The sequence below is a fragment of the Aphanomyces invadans genome, assembly GCF_000520115.1.
Source record: "Aphanomyces invadans strain NJM9701 unplaced genomic scaffold supercont1.4, whole genome shotgun sequence".
NCBI lineage: Eukaryota > Oomycota > Saprolegniomycetes > Saprolegniales > Verrucalvaceae > Aphanomyces > Aphanomyces invadans.
Window position 1 is genome coordinate 1,553,740 of NW_008580149.1, and position 23,150 is coordinate 1,576,889.

Below are 23,150 nucleotides of genomic sequence, written 5' to 3' on the forward strand. Positions count from 1 at the left end.
GAAACTGCACAGGAAATTGCGGATAAACGAGGTGGTTACATTTTTATCCGGAAACCTTTCACAGTTGCCCAACCAATGTACTCGGCGCGAGCTCCACCACGGCAGCCGTGACGTCCGCTCGATTCCTTTGGCGCCGCTGCATAACGATGCCAGCCAATACGATGAACATGATAGGTAGGTATACCGCGCTTCCAAGCATTTCCTTCGAATCAGGGTTAGGGCCGGTCGACTGGGAAATGGCAGGGACTGCCTTCAGGGAGACAGCGATGTCGTCGAGCGCAGCCACGTTGAGCTCGCCATCGAAAGCATCAGTCGTGCCAAAGTACGCCAGTGCTATCTTTGGAGGCACGTGAAAGCTAAGGGGTACCCGCTTTGCCATGCACGACGTGTTGACTAACTCCAACTTGCCATACCCCATCACGTAGGACGCCACAACATACACCCCGCAGTGAACATCACCCTATCCATCAATACATTACATGAGACATCGCAAGCGCTTGACGATGTACCTTCATCATGGGCGTTTGGAACGCTGTGCAATGCGGGGCATCTGGAAACTCAATCCAGCGTTTCTGCGTGCCGTTGATCGCGGCATATTGCGCGCGTCCGTGGTGAATTTCCGTTTGTGGGTCGAGCGTCCCACTGAGAAAGAGGACTGACGCATGCAGAGGAATCGTCGACGTCCGATTAAAGTAGGCATCTCGGGCATAAGTGAATGGAGGAGGTAGCGCTCGGGTCCGTGAGGCAGGCCTGTGGGCTTGGCAAGCAGCATCGGCGTAGTTGGTTGCGACGCAGTAGGCTGGAACGAGGTCGTACACCCCCAGACCAAACGGCTGGGACTCGACGTAGCGCTTCATCTCGGCTTGGCTCGGTGTCGGGTACGACCACTCTTCCGAGAACACGATCAAGTTATACAGCATCGGGGTGAACTCGAGCAGTTCGTCACCCCCGACGAGTCCGTGGATGGGCACAATGGTCCTGCCATGTCCATGGGATGGTCGTTGGATTTTTCGCTGCATGAACGTCAGCACGTGGTCATCCTCGCGAGTACATCGGTGCAATCGGTACATGACGGCCGGGATCATTGTGCGGAGGGTGGCGCTCATAAGAAGAGTCGTGAGGAAGCGTCGAAGAGTGTTGGACGGTGGCGTGTCGGTCCAGTTTGCCGCCGGTCGACACAGGGATCCATCGACCCCGCCAGGAAGCCTTGCATCCAGGCGCTCGTAAATGCGCAAGAGAACGCGGCCCAACGGGATGTTGCCCGTAACAAAGTCTGGAAACTTGGAGTGGCAGAACGAATTTCGAGCACATTTCTCGAGGAATCGACTACCTACACACAGTCAATGACTTGGTTCAGCTCTGGCGATCGTGGGAATGGCGCACCGGCAGCGTTGATGTCGTGGTCAAACTGTGCAAAGCTGTGGTTCACTTGGGCGACAACACCATCCAAGACAAAGCCTTGGATGTGCCCTGGACCAAGCTGCATCACTCGCTCCACCAGCAACGTTCCATAGCTTGCCCCGTACACGATCACATTATGGTCGGAACTTGGCCGCAATCCCTTCGTCAGCATCTACACTCGAATCAAGCCTGACATCACGTCGTCGTTGCAAGGGTTAGTTGGAATGAATACAACGTACGAATAGATCGGTCGCGGCGCTTGTGATCGAAAACGCCGCGGTCTGTCCATCTGCCACCATCCTGAGTGCATCTCCTTGAAAGAGCACGCACCGATCTGAAACAAAACGTCGCGAATGCATGCAGGCAGCTCGTCGATCGAAATGGCATCTCCTTCGGCACTGCCGGGCGTGGACGCCTGCGCCGCGACGCATTCCAAGGGGTGGCTGCGTCCGGTTCCCCGATGATCCATCGTGTAAATGTTAGCTGTCCCGTTCGTGGTCGTAAACAAGTCGAGCATCATATACTCCACTACGAAAGAAGTTCCAGCGTCGATGGCGGCCGTTCGACCTTGCTCAAACACACGTACTGGCGACAGATGACGCCCCCGGGCCTCCTTGCAGCACCCATACGTCCTTGTCGACTCTCGACGAGTTCCCCAGCATTCGTTTCACAAATACTTGAATAAGTCGGTCACTGTGGCATGAAGCAATGGCTGGATAGCACAACGGAAGCTCTATCAAGGCGCACTCAGTTGCCACTTGCATCGTGTTGTGCCGCTCGTTTTATGACGGAACGGTGTTGGCGGAGCAGTTGAACCAGCCGTCGATCCGCCATCCCTCCATCGCCGCGACGGCAATATTTGACAGCAGCAAGATGCTTCGCTTCATCATCACAGTGCCGTTCGAAGATATGGCTCGCAGTGTCCGCCGACTTCCTCGACCGTTTCGTCGCTGGCCATTCCACCACGATCTTTCCAAAACGCTGGACTGTGGCGCTGCCACGTGTAACGTTTTCCATTGGTGAGAAATCCATGCATTTGATTGGCCCACACTCTGAAGTTTGATTGGGCCATTCGAAATCCGGCGAATTGCGCGATGGACCGCGTCCCGCTGCCGCTGACGCCGCTGGTGGACGCGACTGCGCCGTCGATCCCGTGGCTTTCAGAGGACGAATACGACATGTTTTCCATGTACAAGCAAACCAGTAGTGCCGTCGCCACCGATGCAACGAAGAAGCGCAAAGCAGCAGAACTTGCTGACACGTCCACGGCTATTGATGATACAAACCTGGAGCCCGCACCTTCCTCGATATCCTGCTGGGACGACGTCTTGCACGCCAAGAAGAGCACGCTTGCAGCAGAAGACCACAGCGTGTATTTGGAACTGAAGCAGCGCAAATTAACTGCGCAAAAGGTGAGGCCAACACCGATGCTAACGATCTGCAGCCCTGACACTTTGTTACAGATGGGCATGCCCGCGATCTTGGCCCTGTCTGAAGCCGAGCAAAACACTTTCGCTCGCATTGACGCACTTGTGGCGCAGGAGCAGGTACGTTTCCAAGGACACCACGGAGCTTCTAATTGTCGACCTCACGTAGCGGGACTTCCAAAAGCAGTTTGAGCGCGTGGCCAAGCGAGAGCTGGTCGTGCTCATGACTCTGCCTGAGGCTGTGGACAAGAAAGTACGTTAGCGTCAATGGTATTACACGTCAACAAGTTATGTCCAGGTCCACGACGAACTCCGCTCGCGATGCGACTTTGCCAAAGCAACGTACCCGCAGCAATACATTGCCTCGAGCCGCCTTCAGTTTCAAGAAGCAGTATGTACATGGCCCATCACGGGCGTTCTTGGATAGCTAACTCCATGTAGAAGTACGACGTAGCCGCTCCGAAACACGCCTTTAAGGCACTCGTCGTACCCGGCGATGGTTCCCATGCGATTCAGCCATTGCCGCCACCAGGTTCCATGACGGTCATTCCAGATGCCGTCGTCGACTCGGTCCTGTCCTCGCGGTGGCTTCCCGGTCCAGTCGTATCGTCGGACGCGGCAGTCCGAACGCTCATGCTCAAGCACAAGTGCAAAATCGCACTGACCACGTCGACATTGGCGACGCTGTTTGACAATCATGACGGGCGCTTTTACCAGGTGCATTTACCGACTTGGGACTTGATTTGGTCGTAAAGGTGTCCCGTGATCGCAGCCATTCAAGATTCCCGTGACTGTGGCCGACAACGGAGAAGTGAGAAGCGACGCATTCGGCGTGTGTGTGATGATGAATGCTATTCCAGGTACTCATGGACAAGCCGCTGGTACAAGCAAAGTGGAGCGGGCGAGCGATGAGTACCAAGTTTTGTCGCCGCCTGTTGATCCGCTGGCTTGAACCAAGACCGGTGGACCACACGCCCAAGGTTGACAACGTTGAGACATCCCTGTCGCCATCGAAGTCCACAACATATCACGTGTGGGATTTCGCAGGGACATCGGTGTTGGTTCGCTCGTCGATCCATGGCTCCACGGTAGGACCTTCCACACGCTGTGGCTCGCTCATCTGGGCATAAAGGAATCGCCCGTGACCATCCACGCCAAGATGGATTATCAGTGGAATCTCCTGCCGGAGCACGTCACTGAGCGCGACCGTGCACGCATTTGGCTGCATGCTTGGATGCGAGGGAATGCCAGCATTGCATTTGGTGCGTCGACACCTCGCCATGGATGTTTCATCACTTTGGCCCTAGGCCACTTTCATGGCACGGGCCCTCGTGTGACCGTGTCCAAGGAATCGGTGGCGTCCGTGGTATCGGTCGACGAAAAGTACGCGCGGCAGTTGACAGCACGACGATGTCCTACCTGATAACTCATTGTGGTGGTGTTGTGCAGCCCATTTACCAAGTTTCAACTTGTGCATGAGATTTTTCACCACGTCACGGAGCTTCCGACGGGGCAATACATCCTTGATCACACGCCCGCTCGAACTGGCGGTGGTGCTGTGACGGTGTACGCTGCTGCTGTCGGCGACGTCAGCGACTCGTCGGGCGATGTACCGAGTGCTCCCGCAGCTTCTATCAGCAGTGCCATGATGGATCTACATGCGTTTCTCGATGAGGCCGGGCGTTGGGATCGCACAGACTTGGCTTGCGTGATGCCGCAGTGGACCATGCCGCAGCAGATCCCGTACACGTTCCTTATCCCGACGTACTGTTCCAGCTATTACGCATCGGGTGGTCGGTGCGATCGAATTCACGGACGACGTAAGTGTCCATCCTATCCCGGTGAATTCCTGTGATCATCTGATGGAGAGTTTTTGACGTAGACAAACCGTGTGGCGACGTCCACTTGCGGGTTGGAAAGCATGCAGGTGTCTTTGTGTGCCAACTATCCGTCAGTGGCAGCGCCAGCCTCAAGAAAGAGCACACTCGCGTTCCCATGGCTCCGTTTTGCAAGGGCTTCTTGCAGAGAACTTGCGTCAAGGTGAGAGCATGTACCTCATGTCGACAGGGGTCGTATCCCCGACGCCGACAGATCCGCTGGATGGTTGGATGCAGCGGTTTTAGTCCATTCATTGCACTGACGGTCCACTTCTTGTAGAAATCGTGCTCCGACCCGCACATCGACCTGCCATTGCTCCTCCGACAGGTCGCACAAGAAGTGTTAGTGCATCCACAACCACCATCGACCCGCCGTTCCAGCAAATCCAAGGGCGGGGCGCCGCGCGCAAAGCCAACGGACCCACTCTCCACCACGTCGTGACTGTGAATGAATCGTGTGTTTATTACAGTTTAAACCAAGGTGCACGTTGCTCTATTGTCTCGTGCCAGGTCGTCACATAGTAGTCCCTAAGTCCTATTTCTCGGTGAGCGGCCGGAACCCTTTCCACCACGTCGGCGCGGCATACCCGCCGTTCGTGTCTGAGTTCTCCCGCGCCAGCGTTTTGAGGAGGACGTCCGTCGGGCCGTCGGGATATACGGCATAGGCAGCTGTCAACGCCGTGTGCGCCTTGTCCCAGTGGCCGTCCAAGTATTGCTGCATGCCGTCGTTGAAGAGCGTAAAAAACTCGCGCGGGATCTTCTCCTGCAGCACCGCGAGAAAATTGTGCCGGTCAAAATCCATCGGCATCTGAACGCCGTTCGGGTCCACGAGCGGCAGTGGAATGTCGACGTAGTTGCCAATGTCGAACGTCCACAAGTCCATCGGGATCTCGCTGCCCTTGACGGTCACACGGTCGACTTTGCGGCAGTACGACTTGACCACGGGGCTCAGCTCATCGATGAACCATTCGCTGATGAGCATGTCGCACTGGAACTGCCCCGTCGCGTTCTCGAGGCGAGCTGCCATGTTGACGTTCGGGCTCAGGTACGACGCGTCGATTTTGAATTTCGAGCCGATCGCGCCTTCGATTGCCCACCCAATGTGCAGGCCAAACCCCATGGCGACGTGAAAGTGGTTGTCAAACTTGTGTTGGAGCGACTTGTTGTTCAAGTACACGTGGAACCGGCCGTTGGGCTGGTTTGCCGCGTGGATTTCGACGCGCATGCGCAGCACCGCGATGAGGGCCGAGTCGACGAGTTCCTGCGGACAGATCTTGCGCGGCAGCAACCCCGTCGCCTTCAACATGACGCCAATGTCGGCGCGCTTCTTGATCCGCTCCGCTGCGTCCATGACAGGCTTGGTCGCCGGGTCCCGCGGGTCGCGCATCCCCGGGAGAGCGCCATCGCAGATTTTCCACGCGATCAAGAATGCCGACCCGATATTCTTGTTGGCCGCGCCATAGTACATGTTGGCGTCGCTGTGAACAATATCGGCAAGCGTGTTGATGTAGGTGATGACGCTTTCCTCGAGAATCGAGCACGTCTCGGTAAAGTGTTCGATGATGCCAAAGCCAAAGATGGACGAGATCTTCTTGCCTGGACAAAATGACCACGTTTTACACGGGCGCCGACTTGGAGCCGGGACGACGACGCACCTGGAATCATCACGTTGAGCTCGCCCGTGCCGCCCATGTTTTTCGAAATGATTTCCGTGCCGGCGCTGCCAAACCCGACTTGCAGCAGCCGGCCGATCTTGGCGATCGTTTTTTCAAGCATTCGAGTCTCGTACTCTTGCTCCAAGTCTTCAACGACCTCGACGTTCTCGAGGGGGTTCTCCGCCAGTCGGTTCACGAGCGCCATCTAGTCGCACACGACTCAAACGTCCAATGCTCAACATGGCACAACGCACCATGCGCTCGACCGGCCCGATCACGAGCTGGTCCGAATCCTTGGTGAAGAAGAAAATGCTCATCCCAAACACAAACACGATAATGCATGTCTTGCCGACGCTCGAGTGCGCATCCGCCGTGTTTTGCCCTTGGATGTTGAACACGACGCCGGAAAAGCACGACGTATCGTACACGGTTCCGTCGGCCGCGTAGCACGCGTAGATGCTTGTCGACGTGTCGAGATCCGTTTTTCGTAGGGTGGACAGGTCCGTCGTCAAGTAATCGGAGCTCCAGCCGGACGTCGGGTTCTTTTTCAGCGTGTACGGGGACGTGGCGTCGACCGCGCCCGTCGACGTCAGGCTTTGAAACCTCATCTGGTGCATCCATTCGTTCGTCAAGTTGGTCGGAATCCCGTACACGACGGCGCTCAAGATGAGCCCGTCGCACTGCCGGATGTATTCCTAGTCGTGCAAGCATGGATCGTCGTCACCACGGCCGTCGGGATGCTATCCGACGTACCTGAAACGACGTTTGGAATGCCGCCATCGAGACGTCCCCCGTTGCATTGTAATCCTGCGCGAGGCGGTGCAGGTGAAAGAATGCGTCGTACTGGTACGCGTCCACGCTGGACAGTGACATGTCGATCACGGGCAAAAAGATAACCATCGTCAGCACGAGCACAATCAAGCGGCGGGTCGTGAGCTCTGTCAAAATCCGACCGACTTTCGACGGCTCGTTGAGCTGGACTTCTTCAGCCTCGTCCTTGTTGCGGAACATCCGCGACACCCGAATGAGTCGGATGAGGCGAATCAACTTGACCATGCGGCCCGCCTTCGTACCCGCTCGCCCAGCTTTTCCCGCCTGCAGCGATGCCGACGCGATTCCCTTCGTGTTCGTATCGTCTGGCACAATCAAGCTCATCGCCCACGGTACGTCCGACAGGATCGTAATCGTCGAGATCAAGTCCATCCAAAACGTAAACGACATGCCGCGGTTGAAGTACCCCGGCCGCGCATACATGTTGGCCGCCATCTCGACTGCAAACCCCACAAACGTGAGGATGAGCAGGACATAGAACGCGCTGTCGGCTTCCCCTGAAAACCCGCTGACGCGCATGTCGTCTGCAAAAAGGGCGAAAATGGTCATGATGCCGAGCCCAATGCCTAGACCGCGGCCATCCAGGTGCGCCACGATTTGTTCGCGCCGAACCTGCGTCGGAGGGACCTTTTGCACCTCCGGGCTCACCTTGTTTGCCACCTTCGCCGACTTGGACGTTGACGAGGCCAGCATCGTCGAATTCCGCGCCGAGTCGGACTCGACCTCAGCCTCGCTACAGTCGTGCCCTTACCAAGTGTAACCACTCGCATGTTCAGCCTGGCTGGCGACTATTTTTAACTCCGTAACGCTGACGGTCGTCGTTGACGTGGCGCAGACCTTGAGCAGCTCAGCAACTGCACGTGGAAAAGACACCATTGCTGGGACATCTCGACGGCGCGGCATGAGGGGACTTTGACGTGCGACATGCAACCTCGTCACAGAGCAGGAGGAAGTTGCATTGCCTGCGAGCGACACGTCCACCTTCCCATATAAAAGCCCGACAGACGCGAGATCGTCGGCCTTGGGTCGATTCGTACATGCCTCGAATGCCCACGGGCATCTCATCGATCCGACTCGACGCCCGCGCATGAGCGTTTCGATTTGAAGTTGGGTTCAAAATATATCCATGGGGGAACTGGGCTAAATTGAGCGCTTGTATGCGCTCAGTGCATAACGTTACGACAGGGGAATGAAGGCACATGCCACGTCGTCGCAAGGACGGAAGAGCGAAACCATCGCAGTGCAAGCAGTCGAATCCTGCTCATCTCCCCCCGGTCTCATCAAACATAGTTTCCACGACATGCTCTGGCTGTGCGATGTGTTTGTGTGCCACATCGCATTCGCTTGGAAACGCACATACTGTCGCCGCCTCGGTTCATGTGAATCGGTGCTGCTGGCACGTCGTATGGGAGAGAAATATTGAAACAATGTGGTGGCGAGCATCGTCAATAGCAGTTCCCTACCGCGTGACGTTCTGGACGTTTGTGTCCCACGTCTGCCATTGCCACATTCTACTAGGCCTGAAGTGCAGCGTCGAATGTCGATGCGAGATGGACTACATTTTATTCACGGCGCGTGTGCCGCTATGCAGCACAAACCCGACGCACTTAAAGACGCAGCAGCATACGTCTGTGGGCCAACTAGGTATTCATGCGGAGGCGTAGGTGGGCAAAGAGATGGCGCCAAAATTCACTCGACGCCACTTTATCCAAGTGGCGCTTGTGCGGATGGATCTGCGAGCATTGTGTTCATGCAAGCCAACTTGACGAACAGTTCAAACTTACCATGAGAATTTTGACGTCCCATTTCTTGATTTCGTCGTTGAGCGGCGTGCCGTGCGAATAAATATGAATCCCGCAAACTAGAGGCGCAGTGACCACAACGACGCACAAACGAAAATCTCGGCCAACACCTACCTCGCTTAAACACTTCCAGGGGAAACTGCCACTGCCAGTCCTTGAACTGCCACGCATGCCCTGAAACGATGACACCAACGACGGCGTTCCTGGTGACACGAGTGAGCGGCCGGACCTTGCCTCCATCCAACGTACCAGTCGCGGGAGGTGAACCGGATGACGCTGTCCACGAGCTTGAACGTGTACGTGTGGTCGCTCTCCTTGATGTGGACCGTTAACGACGCGGGCTTGCGCAGTCCTTCCGACTTTTTTTGCGCGGTCGTGACAAAATGCCCTTCTTCCAAGAAGTCCTTGACATTCAGCAGACTCAACAGGTCCGACACCCCCGCGGGAACGACAATAATTGGGGTATCTACACGAACCATCGATCCGCTTGCATCGCGGGACCTCATGCGCCATCATGACGGTTGATACCTGGAATCACTCGCTTCATGGCCACGTGAAGAGGTAAGATTGTCGACGACGGCTGCGTGAGCAGCGTCGGCTTACCCGACCCATTGGACCGTTCTCGTTCTTCCTTCAACACCAGCTCGAACAGCGCCAACATCGACTCGAACGACTGGGAAGCACAACTCAGACGTTTCCGAGCAACTGAACGGCGAACAGGCACACGCGACTCATACCTTTGGCGTTGTCATCATGCTTGTGCGATCACAGTGCGTGTATTCCTTGTCAAGAATGCGCTTCTTGATTTCGTTCTCAGTGTCCGTCTCGCCCAACGCATCATCGCCGGATGGCGCGGCCGCACGCTCCACGTCCTTCGGTTTCTTCGATGGAGGTGCGGAAGCCGAGGAACCCGATTCGAGTGGACGGGATTGATCTTCTGCAGCTGCCTTGCGCTTCTGGGTTGCCGCGGCCTCTGCGTGGTCATACACTTGGACAGACTTTTCGATATCGCCACGCAGATACGCCATCAACTCTTTCTTGTCCATTGTCGACACCATAGTTGCCTTTTCCGACCGCGTCTTGGACACATATTCCGGAAACGACAACGCGGCATACTTGACACACGTGACGACTGCATGCAAGTCGTAGCTCTTCCCGGTCGCTTTGGAATGGAACGTCGTCTTCAACGTTGCTGGGAACCGATGGCTCACTTCCTTCTCGCCTGTTTCCATGTTGATCGAGTACAACAAGACTTCACCATTCTCCGATTCGATGGGACGGTTCGCAATCACTGCCGCGCGAACCAGCGCCAGCGCGTCCATCTTGTGTGTGGTGCACAATTCAAATTGCTTGCGATTTAATTGGTCAAAAATACAAGATATACACCAATCAAGCGCCTCAACAAACGAACACACAAGTACAACTACCTTTTTCACAAAATCTCAAATATCACTCCCATACGAAATCAAAGATAAAACCACGAGTATAAAAATTTATTGAGTTACACGGAATCCTATGTTTTCCGCACAAATCAAGGAAAATATTGGATGAAACTGTCAGTGCAATGGCCCAAGATACACCTTTCCATGCAAATGGCGGCGGCACACCGCACTCACATGCGCTTCCACGACGGTGGCGTCGTACCCTGCCGCGCAAAGCTTCACCATGTTTGCGGCGTACTTGAGGCTGTAGTCCGAGTACCCACCGCAGGCCGTGGCGACTGCTGTATTCACTCGTCGCAAGCACGTATCGTCCAGCAGATCGTTGTTGACGGGGAGGGTCGGCGTGGAAGCCAGTACCTTCGTTTGAATCTCAGCAAACATAATGTCAGCGAGTTCGCGCTCTTGGATCGTGTGGAGCAGAGCCTGGGCGAGGTCGTGGCGGGATTCTCCCGGAGGCGCGCGGAGGTACTGGTAAAACTTGGACACGATTTCAGCATCGCGCACGTCCATCGACGTCGTGGCCGCCAAGTTCGATTCTTCCGTGGCAATTGCAACGTTTCCATCAACGCGGGCGGCTGGGTCCAATGTGCCGAGGAAGTCGCCGACGGGCTCGACGGGAATCGAATCGATGGATCCAAACGCTAGCACGTGGCTCTTGTTTGTCTTGCGTTTGACGTTCTCATACTGCTCTTCCAGCGTTTCCTTGGACAGGTCGGACACATCGCTGTCCTCCATCCAATTCACCGAATACAAGTCGCCCAAACACGTGCCTAGCAAGTGCATGCCGATCTTGTCGCCGAGAGGAGGGCAATAAGTGCCCCAGGACGATTCGTGATCGTTCGCAGCTGTCGTTGCGTACACATTGATGTCGTTGGGCAGGAGTCCCTTGAACATGGAGCCCGATTCGCACGCCTCCATGTAGAACACGAGTTCTTTAAACTTGTGTGCGGCATGCATGTCCTTGAGCGTCGACACCAGGTCCTTGGCGTACAAGTTGTCCTTTGGAAACACGACAAATCCCGGCGCTCCGTGATCCACGAAGTTGACAAAGACGCGGTCCTCCGCAGTGCTCTTGAGCACTTTGCCGCCGGCACTCGCATCCCCACTGAGGACCTGTAGGAACTTCTTCGGAGTGACCTGCAAAACAAACGTTCATGAGGCTTGAATGCGAACAAGGAACAGTCAGAGTGCCCGTACGTCGTCGCCACGGTAGTCGATATGGCAATCTCGGTAGACGTCGACAGCATCCTTCTTGAACATTGTTGGGTGGTTAAAGAGTTGACCGGGGTACGGATTCGACGTGCTGTTGGCGGCATCATCGTACATCATCAGTACAATGTTGGAAGCGGGGAGGCCGTGGCGGCGCACAATATGATATGCATGACCTAGATAAACCAGCACGGTCAGGATCGCTTGTTACAGCAAAATACGTCATACATGCATCGGCTTGGTGGCGATAGTTCCAGTAGCCTGTGGACCCGACGACAATGACAGCCCAATGCTCGCCCACCACGGAGTGGACGAGAGCTGCGAGGGTCGCCGCGGCTAGTTGACGGAGCACACGCATGCGGCGTCAGAGGAAGATTGACTTGTGCTCTTCGTCGCCGCAGGCACAAGATCGAGAACATTGTAAGCCAATCAGGTTGCTGTAAACGCAACGGCAGCTGGAATATCTCACCAAGTTCTGTTCTCCATGTACGTTTTAACTGGACGTCCTCGAATTTTACATATTTTGAGCAATATAATTGATGGAAGATCCACATTGACAGTGAACCACAACGAAACTCGGCAACACAATTATGGGGACATAGCTTGCGGCAATTCAAGTCGTGTCCATACCAACCAGCTAGATTTCTCTGTTGTGCAGCACGTAACCTGTTTCCGCCTCAGCGATATGCATTTCGACCGTTGTATTTGCAATGAGCAATATTGAGCGATGGCAATGCGTTGGCGATTTACCAGTGACACCACTGCCACCAACAACATCAGCAGGTTTATTCCAATCTTGTGGCGGTGTATTTCGCCAGTGCTAACGTTATTGCGAAAGTTCTGCGACAGCACAATATATACAACCGAATTTTCAGTATTTGAACAATTCGTTTTGTGTCAATAATGCATTTTGCAGAATTGTCAAACGTCCGAGAGTAATTAAAGCATATTCTATTCTGTTGAAAATATATATGTAAAATTTGTAGAAATTGTAGACAACTGGGTTAATTATGAAAAGCAAGTTAAAATAAAGAAATTATGAAAAATTGCCATTGTTAATTGGAATAGCGTATTGCAGCACAATGTACTTTTGAAAGCGCGTCCCTGAGTCGGGCAGCGACATCATCGATGGCCACAAGCGCAGCATCCCCAGCTCTCCGCCGCGTTCTTCAGACGGACTTCACTGCAGCACAAGGAAACGCATTACAAGCTTGCTTTGCTAGCTTGTATGGAATCGACCTCGCCGACGTCCCGAACTTCATCTCCGATCCCAGAGGATACATGGTTGCCATCAATGCTTGGCTCGACTGTCGGGGCACGAACGTCCACTTGCGCAAAGTCCCGTTGTCTCCAAACGGGACGCTTCCATCGAACGAATCATCTCTCGTTCCCGGCACGCTCGTTCTCCTGCGAGGCAACTCGCCGCGTGGAAGCCATGCCCATGTCATCATCGCCTCGGTCGATTCTTCAGGTAGGGCATTCGTCCCGGCCATGGACCCACATCCCGACACAACGTACCTCAGTGACGATACGTCCGGGCAATGGGCTGGTCTACTCGAAGCGTCCAATCGACCCGATGTGTAACCTTGGCCATCGCTCACGATCCTTCCACCATTATCCCAGAGCTGGACTGGTCATGCTCAGCAACCCCACCTCACCCTTGCCAACACCAAACGCATGGTCACACGCTAAGCTCGCATGTAAGACAAAATCTATCCAACATCGTTGTAAGAGCACCATGAAGCGGGTTGCTCTATGAAGTGAGTCGAGCGATCGCAGGACATTCCGTTCGTACGGATATGTCCCGTGAAGAGTGCCGTGGCGAGCACTCCAACGTCAGTCGAATTTTCGAGTTCACATACCACGGGAGGTCGAACGAGCGATGCCGTGTGGACAAAAGAGCAAGAGATGAGCCACAGCGCCAAAATAAAGTTAATCACACGCACAATACCTTCCTAAAATCTACTCTCGACATTCCGTTCAAACGGAGAGGGGGGCTGGCTCTACAGCGCCGCCCGTTGCAAGGTCGCTTGGTGTTCAGCGATCAAGCCCGACACAACAGCCTGCATTTGATCGGGAAACGACGCAGCGAGCCACTTGAAGCATGCGACGATCTTCTTCTGGACATCTTCGTCCACGTCCGAGTTTTCACCAAGCGACTGAGCAAAAATGGAGAGGATCGTGCTCATGTGTTGGCTTGCGACGGGGTGTTGCATTTCGAGCAGCTTGAACAGCGCGCCGTACACGTTTTCCGTTTCGGAAAAGTCGGCCTTGAGCGGCAGCGCCTTCAAGAAGACGGGCAACACTTGGTCCAGCGGGACAGCTTCCGGCGCGGTCGAGATCATCGACGCCACGGCCGAGCACGCATTGTCGACCACGGCTTCGTCGTTGGCGTTGAAGAGCGGGGCGAGTGCCTGGAGGAGCTGCAGATATTGCGGCGCGAGTGCAGGACCGCTCATCCGCACAATTGCGCCGAGGCTAAAGGCCGAGTTGCGTTGGAGCGACGAGTCGGCCGACGCCGCGCCCTTGAACAAGGCGGGGACGACTTCAGACACGTACTGGGCGCCAGCCGCTTGGAGTTCCGGGAGCACTTCGCCAAAGCACCCAAGGATGGCCGCACGATCCTTGTCCGAGTGAATGCCAACGTTGAAGTATGCCATGAACTTCGGGAAGAGCGGCGTCCACAATGGCAACAAGCCCGGGCCGAACGCCTTGGCCATCGCACCAAACAGCTCGGTGAGCAAGTCAACAACGGTGCTCTTTTCGCCATCTTCGTCCTCGTCGTCTTCTTCGTCGTGGCCATGACCGTCGGTGTCGTCGGAGCTGAGTTCGAGCGTCGATTCCGTGAACTTGCCGATCAGGTCAAAATACGGCGCCAACACGACCGCCCCGAGTTCCGTCGTGAGCGTCGTGAGCGACCGGAGCGTGCCTTCGACGACGCTGGGATCGTCGTCGTGGAGGAGTTCTTGAAACACGCTCTGAATTTGGCCGGCTTCAACGTCGCCGAGTGGAGGGCCCATCAGTTTGTCCAAGAGGAGCTTGGTGCGAGGGTGTAGCTCCAGCAACTGACCTTGCGACCATGCCTTGACGTCGCCGTCCTGGGCAGCAGGAGTCGTGGCGTAGAACGACACAACCACGAGCGCGGCACACGCTTCCGGGACTACCGCACGCACAGTTTCGTGGATCGTTTCCACCATCAACGACATGGCGACCAAGATGTCGGGGACGAAGCGGTCAAAGGCACCGCCGAGGTTCGTCGCAAGCGCTTCAATGCATTGCACGGCCCGGGTCAGCATTTCCGTGGTCGCCGTGTGGACCTTGAAGTAGTGTTCGGTCGCGTCGATCTCGTCTTCGTCTTCGAACGCTTCGAGCTTTTGATCGTTGTCGCGGCAGATTTCGACGCCGTTGTCCGGCGTCAGCATGGGCAAGATCGCCTGGACGCACGTTTCGGCGTACGGCAAGAACGCCTGCTTGTAAATGTTGCTCGCGTTGATGATAAAACCCATGCACATGTCGTTGAGCTCTTCGTCGTGGAATTGCATCGTTTGGAACACGTACGGCATGATCGTTTGGATGTGCGGGCCAAATTTCTCGGCACCCAGGGCGACGACCAAGTACCCGAGGCACTCGATCGCGGTCGCGCGCAGCTGCAAGTACTTCTTGTCCGTGATGCCCAAGAACGGCTGCAGCAAATCGCACACGCCGGAAAAGTACGGCTCAAACTTGGTCTTGGCGCCGACCGAGACACTGCCCAACGCGGAAATGGCCAACTTTTGGATGCCGGGTTTTTGGGTTTGCACGAGCACCACAAGCTTCTCGACGAGTCCGTTCAAGAACGGCTCGATCTCTTCCGGCTCCATCGACTCGGTAAAGACTTCGAGAACATAGCACGACGTTGCCTTGACCGCCGGCGTCGGGTCGTCCAGGAGCGCGAGGGCAACGGGGATGATCTCGGCATAGTGCGATTGAATCTCGGGCTGGAGGTACTCGGCAAACTGGCCGAGCGAAAAGCACGCGGCTTCCCGGACGTTGTGGTGGGTGGACGACGCGGCCGAAAAGATGAGCGGCAACACGCTCGCGAGGTTCTCCGACATGAAGTCGGACAAGCCTTCGGACACGACGCCGAGCGCGAGAACACCAGCCTTTTGCATGTTGGGGTTGGTGGACCCGACGACTTGATGGGCGCACTGGAGGATAATCGGTTTGAGCGTCTTGGGCGACAAGCTCAGTGCCATGTAGTCGAGGGTGCGCTGCGCCATTTGCGTCATCTGCTCCTCTTCGTCTTCGTCGTTTTCTTCCTGCAAGATGCTGAAGAAGACCCCGCTCGCCGACACCGTGTCGGCCGCAATCGCTTGGATCATTGCGTTGAAAATCGTTGGCGCCAGGTTGGACTTGGAAATGACCTTGGGCTTGTTTTCGATCATCGAGTTCAGGCACGAGTTGGCCGCGGACCGCGTCGACTGTTCGACATCGGGGGCCATGAAGATTTGGAGGAGGAGGTGCACGAGGGTCGGCATCGCCTTGGTGAGAAGCGGGAACGAGATCTCCGACAGCGACGTGAACGACTCCATAAAGTCGCACGCTTCTTGTTCGTTCTGTGCCGCCATGCATGCTTTGAGGATGTCGATCATGGGCTCGACAAGCGTTTGGAAGTCTGTTGCCGTCTTCTTGTCCGAGACTTCGTTTTCGTCCAGGAATGGCGCAATGCCGCACGACGCGCGCATAGCTTCAACGCGAACTTTCATTTCGGCGTCCTTAAGCCCGTTCAAGTAGAAGCCCTTGACGTTTTGGAACTGTTCAATCAGTTGGTCGCCAATCGTTTCGTTCAACTTGTTGAGCAACAGCATGGCGAGGTACCGCGCGGGCGCGCTCGCGGCGTTCCCAGCACACGTCGTGATCAAGTTGAACAGTTCCGGCCATTGGCCTTCCGGCATAATTTCGGCGGCAACGGCGGCGATGATGCGCGCAATGCCGACTTGCACGACCGCGATGGGTTCTTCCACAACACGTTGGAGCAACGCTTGCGCGAGGCCAGTGCGTGTGGGAACGTCAAAGTTTGACCAGTGCGACGAGATCTTCAGGTGCATGAGCAACGCCGCGTATTGGCGAACTTCCGGGCGCGACGACCCTTGCAACTGGGTCATCAACCCCAGGATGGACGCAGGCGATCCGATGTATTGCTTCAGCAGAGCTTCCGCTTCCTTGATGACCTGGGTGTTGGGTGCCATCAGCCGCGAGATGCACTCCTCGAGCTGTTCTGGGGCGAAGTCGACCATGGTGCGATGTCGTGTGGCGGATATCTCCGAGAATGACTCGAAACGGTGATCTTCAAGATCTCAGCCAATACGAAATTGAAGGCGAAATGAATGGTGAAGTGCATTTGCCGCCGGGGAGAGCCAATCAGAGATTGCATATTCCCCGCCATGCCATTCGATTGGTGGAATTCATCTGTGCACGTGACGATCTTATACGGGGCATTGGGATGAATTGCCCCAGTGCGCGCCGGCACAACGCCTCAGGTGCGAAGGGGGCGTCGTGGCGGCGACCCAGCCCCAACAGGCCACGAGTGGTTCGGCACCTCATACGATGTTGCTACTTCACGTATGTCTTCAGTTGGATGCCATCGCCAGCGTTCGAAACCCCGAAACCATAGGAAACGCCGCGTCAAAAACGATTTGTGCGTGCATGGATCATTCGCCGATGCGAGATGAACTGTATCCAGGCGCGCCATCACGACTGCCTTATCAATAGTTGTAGCTACCGTAGCCAGGAGATTCTTGTACCCAGGACAGGTTGCCCGCCACGAGGCAGCAACGGATGCTATCGGCCACGATGTGCAGGAGGCGGCAATTGTCTTTACAAGGGTTTATCCCACGAAGGGCATTTTAATTTTCGATGCAGATTTTTAAATCGAAATAGTGCGACATGACACAATTGTGGGTGGCATGCTCGGGCTCGTGACGACGGTAGCGGTGGACTCAGCTTCGCCACGGGAGCTCGACGTCCTCAGCAGCTTCCTGCTATATCACTTGTCTGTCGGATTCAAACGCATCTGCGTCTTCCTCGACACGCCTGGCACAACCTCGGAGGAAGTGCTCTCCCGACTGCATTCCGCCTTGAAGCAACACAGGCAAGCCATCGATATCGTGGAGAAGTCGTCGAGCTATGCCATATACCCTACTTGCAGTTTGTACGCAGCCCTGCAGCCTTCGATTTCAGATGAAGTCCATGCACGCCAGCAGTTGAACTGCGAACTCGCGATGACTTCGTGCCTGACGTGGAACGAGATCGCCCGCACGGATGCTTCGCGCACTCCGTTGGAGTGGCTTGTACACTTGGACCTCGACGAGCTGCTTTACTACCCCAGCAACCACGACGACGACCGCAACGATGGATTGCACATGTTCTTCGCGTCAGCATCTCCTTCGATTCACCAATTCACATTCGTCAACCATGAAGCCATCCCAACCACAGCCAACGTGTCCAATTACTTTGTTGAAGTCAGCCATTTTAAAGTAAACCACTTGGTCGCGCCGTTCACGTCTGCTGCCCAAGCCTGCATGAACCGATGGAGGGACCGCACGACGCATCGGCAGTACATGCTTGCCTACGACAACGGTAAGTCTGCAGTTCGCATTCGACGAGGCGTCTTGCCGTCCAGCGTGCATTCGTGGCAGCCGCACCCTTCCCTCGCTACTGTGACCAACTTCCCCGACCCACGTCGAATGAACATGGCGACGACGATCTCACATACAACGTCGCCGTGGATATTGCACTATCCAAGCTGCGGCTACGACTGGTTCAAAGAAAAATATCGTACGCTTGGACGATTCCCCGACGCGTGGTTCCAGGGAAAGCTGCCAATTCAACCGTGCTTCCACACGACAGCCCGAGACGTATGGGCGACCTGCGTTGAAACCCACGACGAGAAAGCGATGCGGACCTTGTACCACGAGCAAGTAATGCTTGATGACCCCGACGGGTTAGAAGCCCAAATCGATGCAGGCGTGGTCGTGCACCTCCTTGGTCCATCCAAACGTCTTCAGCGACTTCTTGGACTCCAACCACAGGACGTACAGTCGCAGCCGCCACCACTGCGGCCTTCAACATATCGACCATCTATCCCTCCGCCTGCAGGCATTTCAGAGGTCGGGTACAATTCAGAGAAGGCTTGGATGTTGGCGTCCATCGCGGCGAAGTACTTGTGATCTTGCCAGTTTTCGAGAAAGATCTCAATTTGGTTGTGCCTTTTGGGAAAATCCGAATAGCCAATCCGCTTCGTCTATTCAGGACATTTCCCTATATTTTAACCAATCAGAAATTGCCTCATGGCAGGGAATTCCAGCAGAAAACAACGTGCATGCCACTTGAAAAAGATTACTCGTGTGATGACGTCCATGGGGCTGCGTGTGATCATGCTGGCGCTGTGCAGCGCTGTCGCGTTTTCGTCCGCCTTTTATACGTCGGCAAGTGCTGTGAAGAACTTGGACCCCAAATCCTTCGAAAAGGAAGTCATTGGCGGCAAGGGTGTGTGGTTCGTTGAGTTTTACGCGCCATGGTGCGGTCACTGCAAGAACCTTGCTCCGGAATGGAAGAAAGCTGCGAAGGCGTTGGATGGAATTGTGAACGTTGCTGCTGTCGATTGCGACCAACACAAAGAACTTGCTGGCAAGTACGGCGTCCAAGGGTTTCCGACCATCAAAGTGTTTGGAGACAACAAGCGTTCCCCCACGGATTACCAAGGCCAACGCACGGCGCAGGCGATTGTAGACGCAGCCGTCAAGGAAGCGTCCAAGTTAGCGAAGGCTCGTATGTCTGGCAAAGCATCGACTGGCAAGCCTTCGCCGCAAGAAAAGCCCAAACCCAAGTCGAAGCCGTCGCCTTCATCCTCTGCCGTTGTCACACTCACTGACGACAACTTTGACGAGCTCGTGTTAAACAGCGGCGACGTGTGGATGGTGGAGTTCTACGCCCCTTGGTGTGGTCACTGCAAATCGTTGGCTCCGGAATGGGAACAAGCTGCCTCGGAGCTGAAGGGTCAAGTAAAGTTGGGTGCTTTGGACGCCACAGCGGCCGAGCGCAAGGCGAGTGAGTATGGCATCAAGGGTTTTCCTACGATCAAGCTGTTCGGACCGACGGCATCGTCTGCGTCGGATGCTCAGGACTACCAAGGGCCTCGCCAAGCGTCGGGCATAGTCTCGTATGCGCTGCACCAGCTCGAGAAACTTGGAGGTGGCTTGAAGGTGCCTGAAATCACGTCGATGAGCACGATGCAAGACCACTGTGCTGGCAAGTCGATCTGCGTCGTTGCGGTCTTGCCTCACATCTTCGACTCGGGGGCGAAGGGCCGCACAGATTACCTGAGCCAAGTCGAAGGTGCTGCCAAGTTGGTGCGTGGCAAGCCGTTCCGGTTCTCATGGGTCCAGGGTGGCGACCAAAACAAGCTCGAGCAAGCGTTCGACCTCACGTTTGGATACCCTGCGGTCGTGGCGATTTCGCTCGACAAGCAGCGGTACTCGGTCATGCGCGCCGCGTTCGATAGCAAGTCGATTGCCACGTTCCTCGAAGATATTTTTTCTGGCAAGCAGAGCACATACCCGTACGACAATCTACCGGCGATCCACACCGTGACGCCTTGGGACGGCAAGGACGCCAAGGTCGACGCGATTGTCGACGACGATGACGACGATATCCTCAAGGAGCTCGGTCTCGGCGGCGGCAGCGACGAGCTTTAGATATGATGCTTCTTCGGTTTGTGACACGGTCCATGCCAAGTTGGTCTAATGACAAAGTTTTGCTGGAATGCGGTTGAACATTATGGATGCCGACGAGTGTTCCAGCGGTCATGGAACCACATGTACTGAGCTGGGAAGGCCATGATGAGGGACGACAAGGTCGTGGCATACACTTGCATGATGGCTTGCACCGATGGCTGCTGCCGCTCTGCAGAAATCGCGTCGCGATGAATCTAATGGGGCCATGTGGACGCGTCGGAACAGCATTGAGTCGCGTACCGGCAGCGTGTGCAGGATCAACGGCTTGGCGTGATTTGGAGGCGCCAACGTTAACGCAGTGAACCAAATAGGACGCCGCGTGCGCTGGTGCAGGACGGCCATCCCAGGAGCCATCCGCGAGGGCTGGCCAACAAACCACACGTCGACACCACTTCGACTGGGCCGTTGGTCGCAAACGAGGGCGACAACGTCGGAAGCGGGTGGTGCAGCATGCCGAGTGTCGTTGAGAGCGCTGGAGTCGGGATCGGAAGCGCGCGGCGCCAAGACATTTGCCAGAGCAGGAAGGCAATTTTTATCCTGGCAAGAGTCGTGTGAATTGAGATCGAAGATATGGATGGGATTGTACTGGAAGCAAACGAGTGTGGGGATAGCTTCGGAGACGAGTCAGCCATGCGTTCAACGGCTCGTTGTGCAGCGGGCGATAGAGCTACATGTACGATTGAAATGAGCGGTGTGGAGGCACGATAACCTCGACGACGCGGCGAACGTGCAGATGCGGTGGCGCATGCACACACGGTAGCAGTTCCCAGCAGCCTACACCAAATTTGCATTCGAGCAGAGTGCGTACATGCAGTGTGGAACCTACCGATATGACCGGTCACGACAATCACGGACCCTTCGCTCAGATCGGCCACGTATGCTGGTGGAAACGCGAGGTCGATATAGCGCTCCATGTGCCTCCATCGTCCGAACGCTTGAAGATGCAAAAACCAAAGCAAGGACTATGCCACGGATGGTGAGATGCGAACGTAACAGGAGACGGTCGAGCGTACGACGCAAGTGTTTTCGTAGGTTTCACGGACAAGGCGCTTTCGCTTGGCTACGCTCATCGACGGAAACGCCGCGGCGACATTGCGTTGCACAATTTGCCTACGAAGACCCACTGCACACAGTAGGAACCCGTCGTCGGCTGCACGACCCCGCGCACCTGCGTGCCCAACGCGTCCCAGTAGTCGCCCCAACGGAACGAACAATGAGGGAGGAAGGATACCCACGACAAAGGCAAGACCTCGCAAGGCGAATGCAACGACATGGTCCCTGATGCGTCGCCTTGCGCCGGCATTCTCATCCAGCGTTGCCAAAGTCCCTTTCATGCCGAGATGTATGCTACTGCAAATTCCGACAGAAATTAGTGTAGTCCATCCCTTTCCCATTGAAATCGAGCGCGATGCCCAAGATCGAGCCATCACACGGTGGACACGGTCATGTCAGATGCAGCATTCCGCATGGACGGTCATGGCAGAGTCTGTGGTTGCTGCGGAGGTGGCTCCGCTCTGGTGGCACCTCTCGGGTGGGCAGGCAAGCCCAACATGTTTAGGATGGCAGGATATATTCAAGTTGGAAGCATAGTTTACGCATGGAGGAGTTCGATTTCAAAAATGAGGTCCGAGTTTGGGGGAATGTCCTTGCCGGCGCCTTCCGAGCCGTACCCGAGCTTGGACGGAATCGTGATCGTCCGCTTCCCGCCCACACGCATGCCTTCGACGCCAATGTCCATGCCCTTGATGACGTTGCCCGAGCCTAACTTGAACCTGAACGGTCTCTTGCGGTCTTGGTTGGCATCGAACTGTTTGTTGTTCTTGGCGAGCTTGCCTTTGTAGAGTATTTGCACCTTGCGGCCCTTCAAGGCTTCTTTGCCCGTCCCGATGACACTACATCATAACTCGTGAGCATTCCTATCGACCAGAGATATATTTGTACCTGTCTTCGACAGTGACGCCACCTGCCTTGCGCACGGGCGTTGGCTTGGCCTTTTTCGAGCCTTCCTCACGGGCGGCAGCATCCACAGGTCGCTTCTTGTCGACCTTCTTCTCTTCCTTGGCCGGCTCTTCTTCGTCTACAATCTCTTCAAATCGACCCGAGTCGGGGATTTCATCACCATCATCATCGTCGTCGTCATCTTCTTCGTCAACGACTTCGAGGAGGTCGTGTTCGTCATCGCTGTCGTCGTCGTCGTCGCCGCCAATGCCGTACAATCCTTCGTCGTCTTCGTCGACGTCTTCGTCCATTTCTGCATCCACATACCCAGTCAAGTGGATCGCGTTCACTCCTTCCGTCGAAAATGTGACGGCGCCGTCCATTGGCGAGAAAGTGTGGCTCAACGTCCACTGCGAAGCCGACGCAATGTCCAACGTGCACAACGCAATCTTTAAGTCCCGACGTTCGGACGATGCATACAGCGTCGTGCGACCTGCAATGGCATCACCGGCCAACGCTGCGCCAGCGAGCTGGAACGCCATGTCTTCAGTCGGGTTTTCACACACCAAGCTATGATGCGGGTGAATCTGTTCCCCGAAGAAACCGGGCTCAATAGCAAGCTTGGTCACTGTCGACGCCTTCTTTGAAGGCGATGCCTTGACATCAGCCGCCTTCTGGGGCGTGGTATCCTTTGCAGGGGACGACGAAGTGTGCGCGGCGGACTTGTTCTTGGCCATGATGTTGAAACGATTCAAATCGATGTGTGGCGGGCAAAAATGAACCAGCAGCAAACC

At 55.6% G+C, this 23,150-nt stretch overlaps 10 protein-coding genes across 13 annotated transcripts; 4 read left to right on the forward strand and 6 right to left on the reverse strand.

Annotated features, from left to right (window-relative positions):
* Positions 1–16: 16 nt before the first annotated feature.
* Positions 17–2,336, reverse strand: H310_02940. 2 transcript variants are annotated; one of them, XM_008866637.1, is made up of 6 exons: positions 1,988–2,336; positions 1,732–1,929; positions 1,641–1,690; positions 1,384–1,573; positions 510–1,330; positions 18–460 (listed from the first exon to the last, which is right to left on the reverse strand). In XM_008866637.1, the coding sequence occupies exons 1-6, from the start codon at positions 2,163–2,165 to the stop codon at positions 59–61; spliced, it is 1,839 nt and encodes a 612-aa protein (XP_008864859.1). In that variant the 5' UTR covers positions 2,166–2,336; the 3' UTR covers positions 18–58. The 2 variants fall into 2 exon arrangements, with proteins under 2 accessions (XP_008864860.1, XP_008864859.1); XM_008866638.1 differs by having other exon boundaries at positions 17–460; positions 1,641–1,929.
* A 147-nt stretch (positions 2,337–2,483) lies between these two features.
* On the forward strand, positions 2,484–5,272 carry H310_02941 (hypothetical protein). The gene is made up of 12 exons (XM_008866639.1): positions 2,484–2,813; positions 2,865–2,948; positions 2,998–3,081; positions 3,127–3,219; positions 3,270–3,545; positions 3,601–3,639; positions 3,689–3,916; positions 3,961–4,090; positions 4,136–4,211; positions 4,278–4,648; positions 4,711–4,868; positions 4,986–5,272. The coding sequence occupies exons 1-12, from the start codon at positions 2,496–2,498 to the stop codon at positions 5,145–5,147; spliced, it is 2,019 nt and encodes a 672-aa protein (XP_008864861.1). The 5' UTR covers positions 2,484–2,495; the 3' UTR covers positions 5,148–5,272.
* On the reverse strand, positions 5,149–7,942 carry H310_02942 (hypothetical protein). The gene is made up of 4 exons (XM_008866640.1): positions 7,114–7,942; positions 6,615–7,055; positions 6,361–6,565; positions 5,149–6,301 (listed from the first exon to the last, which is right to left on the reverse strand). Exons 1-4 carry the CDS (start codon positions 7,882–7,884, stop codon positions 5,241–5,243), a joined length of 2,478 nt encoding a protein of 825 aa, XP_008864862.1. The 5' UTR covers positions 7,885–7,942; the 3' UTR covers positions 5,149–5,240.
* Positions 7,943–8,735: 793 nt separating this feature from the next.
* Positions 8,736–10,336, reverse strand: H310_02943. Of its 2 annotated transcripts, XM_008866641.1 has the most exons (6): positions 9,731–10,336; positions 9,522–9,666; positions 9,243–9,459; positions 9,108–9,196; positions 8,976–9,052; positions 8,736–8,924 (listed from the first exon to the last, which is right to left on the reverse strand). In XM_008866641.1, the coding sequence occupies exons 1-6, from the start codon at positions 10,313–10,315 to the stop codon at positions 8,832–8,834; spliced, it is 1,206 nt and encodes a 401-aa protein (XP_008864863.1). In that variant the 5' UTR covers positions 10,316–10,336; the 3' UTR covers positions 8,736–8,831. The 2 variants fall into 2 exon arrangements, with proteins under 2 accessions (XP_008864863.1, XP_008864864.1); XM_008866642.1 differs by having other exon boundaries at positions 9,108–9,459.
* A 134-nt stretch (positions 10,337–10,470) lies between these two features.
* H310_02944 (hypothetical protein) lies at positions 10,471–12,050 on the reverse strand. Its single transcript, XM_008866643.1, has 3 exons — positions 11,873–12,050; positions 11,633–11,820; positions 10,471–11,572 (listed from the first exon to the last, which is right to left on the reverse strand). The coding sequence occupies exons 1-3, from the start codon at positions 12,000–12,002 to the stop codon at positions 10,550–10,552; spliced, it is 1,341 nt and encodes a 446-aa protein (XP_008864865.1). The 5' UTR covers positions 12,003–12,050; the 3' UTR covers positions 10,471–10,549.
* Positions 12,051–12,711: 661 nt separating this feature from the next.
* H310_02945 lies at positions 12,712–13,602 on the forward strand. Of its 2 annotated transcripts, XM_008866645.1 has the most exons (2): positions 12,712–13,344; positions 13,389–13,602. In XM_008866645.1, the coding sequence occupies exons 1-2, from the start codon at positions 12,873–12,875 to the stop codon at positions 13,406–13,408; spliced, it is 492 nt and encodes a 163-aa protein (XP_008864867.1). In that variant the 5' UTR covers positions 12,712–12,872; the 3' UTR covers positions 13,409–13,602. The 2 variants fall into 2 exon arrangements, with proteins under 2 accessions (XP_008864867.1, XP_008864866.1); XM_008866644.1 differs by having other exon boundaries at positions 12,712–13,602.
* On the reverse strand, positions 13,363–16,982 carry H310_02946 (hypothetical protein). Its single transcript, XM_008866646.1, has one exon. The coding sequence runs from the start codon at positions 16,918–16,920 to the stop codon at positions 13,648–13,650; it is 3,273 nt and encodes a 1,090-aa protein (XP_008864868.1). The 5' UTR covers positions 16,921–16,982; the 3' UTR covers positions 13,363–13,647.
* A 582-nt stretch (positions 16,983–17,564) lies between these two features.
* On the forward strand, positions 17,565–18,990 carry H310_02947 (hypothetical protein). The gene has a single exon (XM_008866647.1). It carries the CDS (start codon positions 17,590–17,592, stop codon positions 18,850–18,852), a length of 1,263 nt encoding a protein of 420 aa, XP_008864869.1. The 5' UTR covers positions 17,565–17,589; the 3' UTR covers positions 18,853–18,990.
* A 12-nt stretch (positions 18,991–19,002) lies between these two features.
* Positions 19,003–20,460, forward strand: H310_02948 (protein disulfide-isomerase domain). The gene has a single exon (XM_008866648.1). The coding sequence runs from the start codon at positions 19,033–19,035 to the stop codon at positions 20,377–20,379; it is 1,347 nt and encodes a 448-aa protein (XP_008864870.1). The 5' UTR covers positions 19,003–19,032; the 3' UTR covers positions 20,380–20,460.
* Positions 20,460–23,093, reverse strand: H310_02949 (hypothetical protein; the record flags this gene model as incomplete). Its single annotated transcript, XM_008866649.1, has 8 exons — positions 20,460–20,612; positions 20,659–20,955; positions 21,005–21,085; positions 21,128–21,192; positions 21,245–21,380; positions 21,432–21,528; positions 22,014–22,310; positions 22,360–23,093. 8 exons carry the CDS (start codon positions 23,091–23,093, stop codon positions 20,460–20,462), a joined length of 1,860 nt encoding a protein of 619 aa, XP_008864871.1.
* Positions 23,094–23,150: the final 57 nt, after the last annotated feature.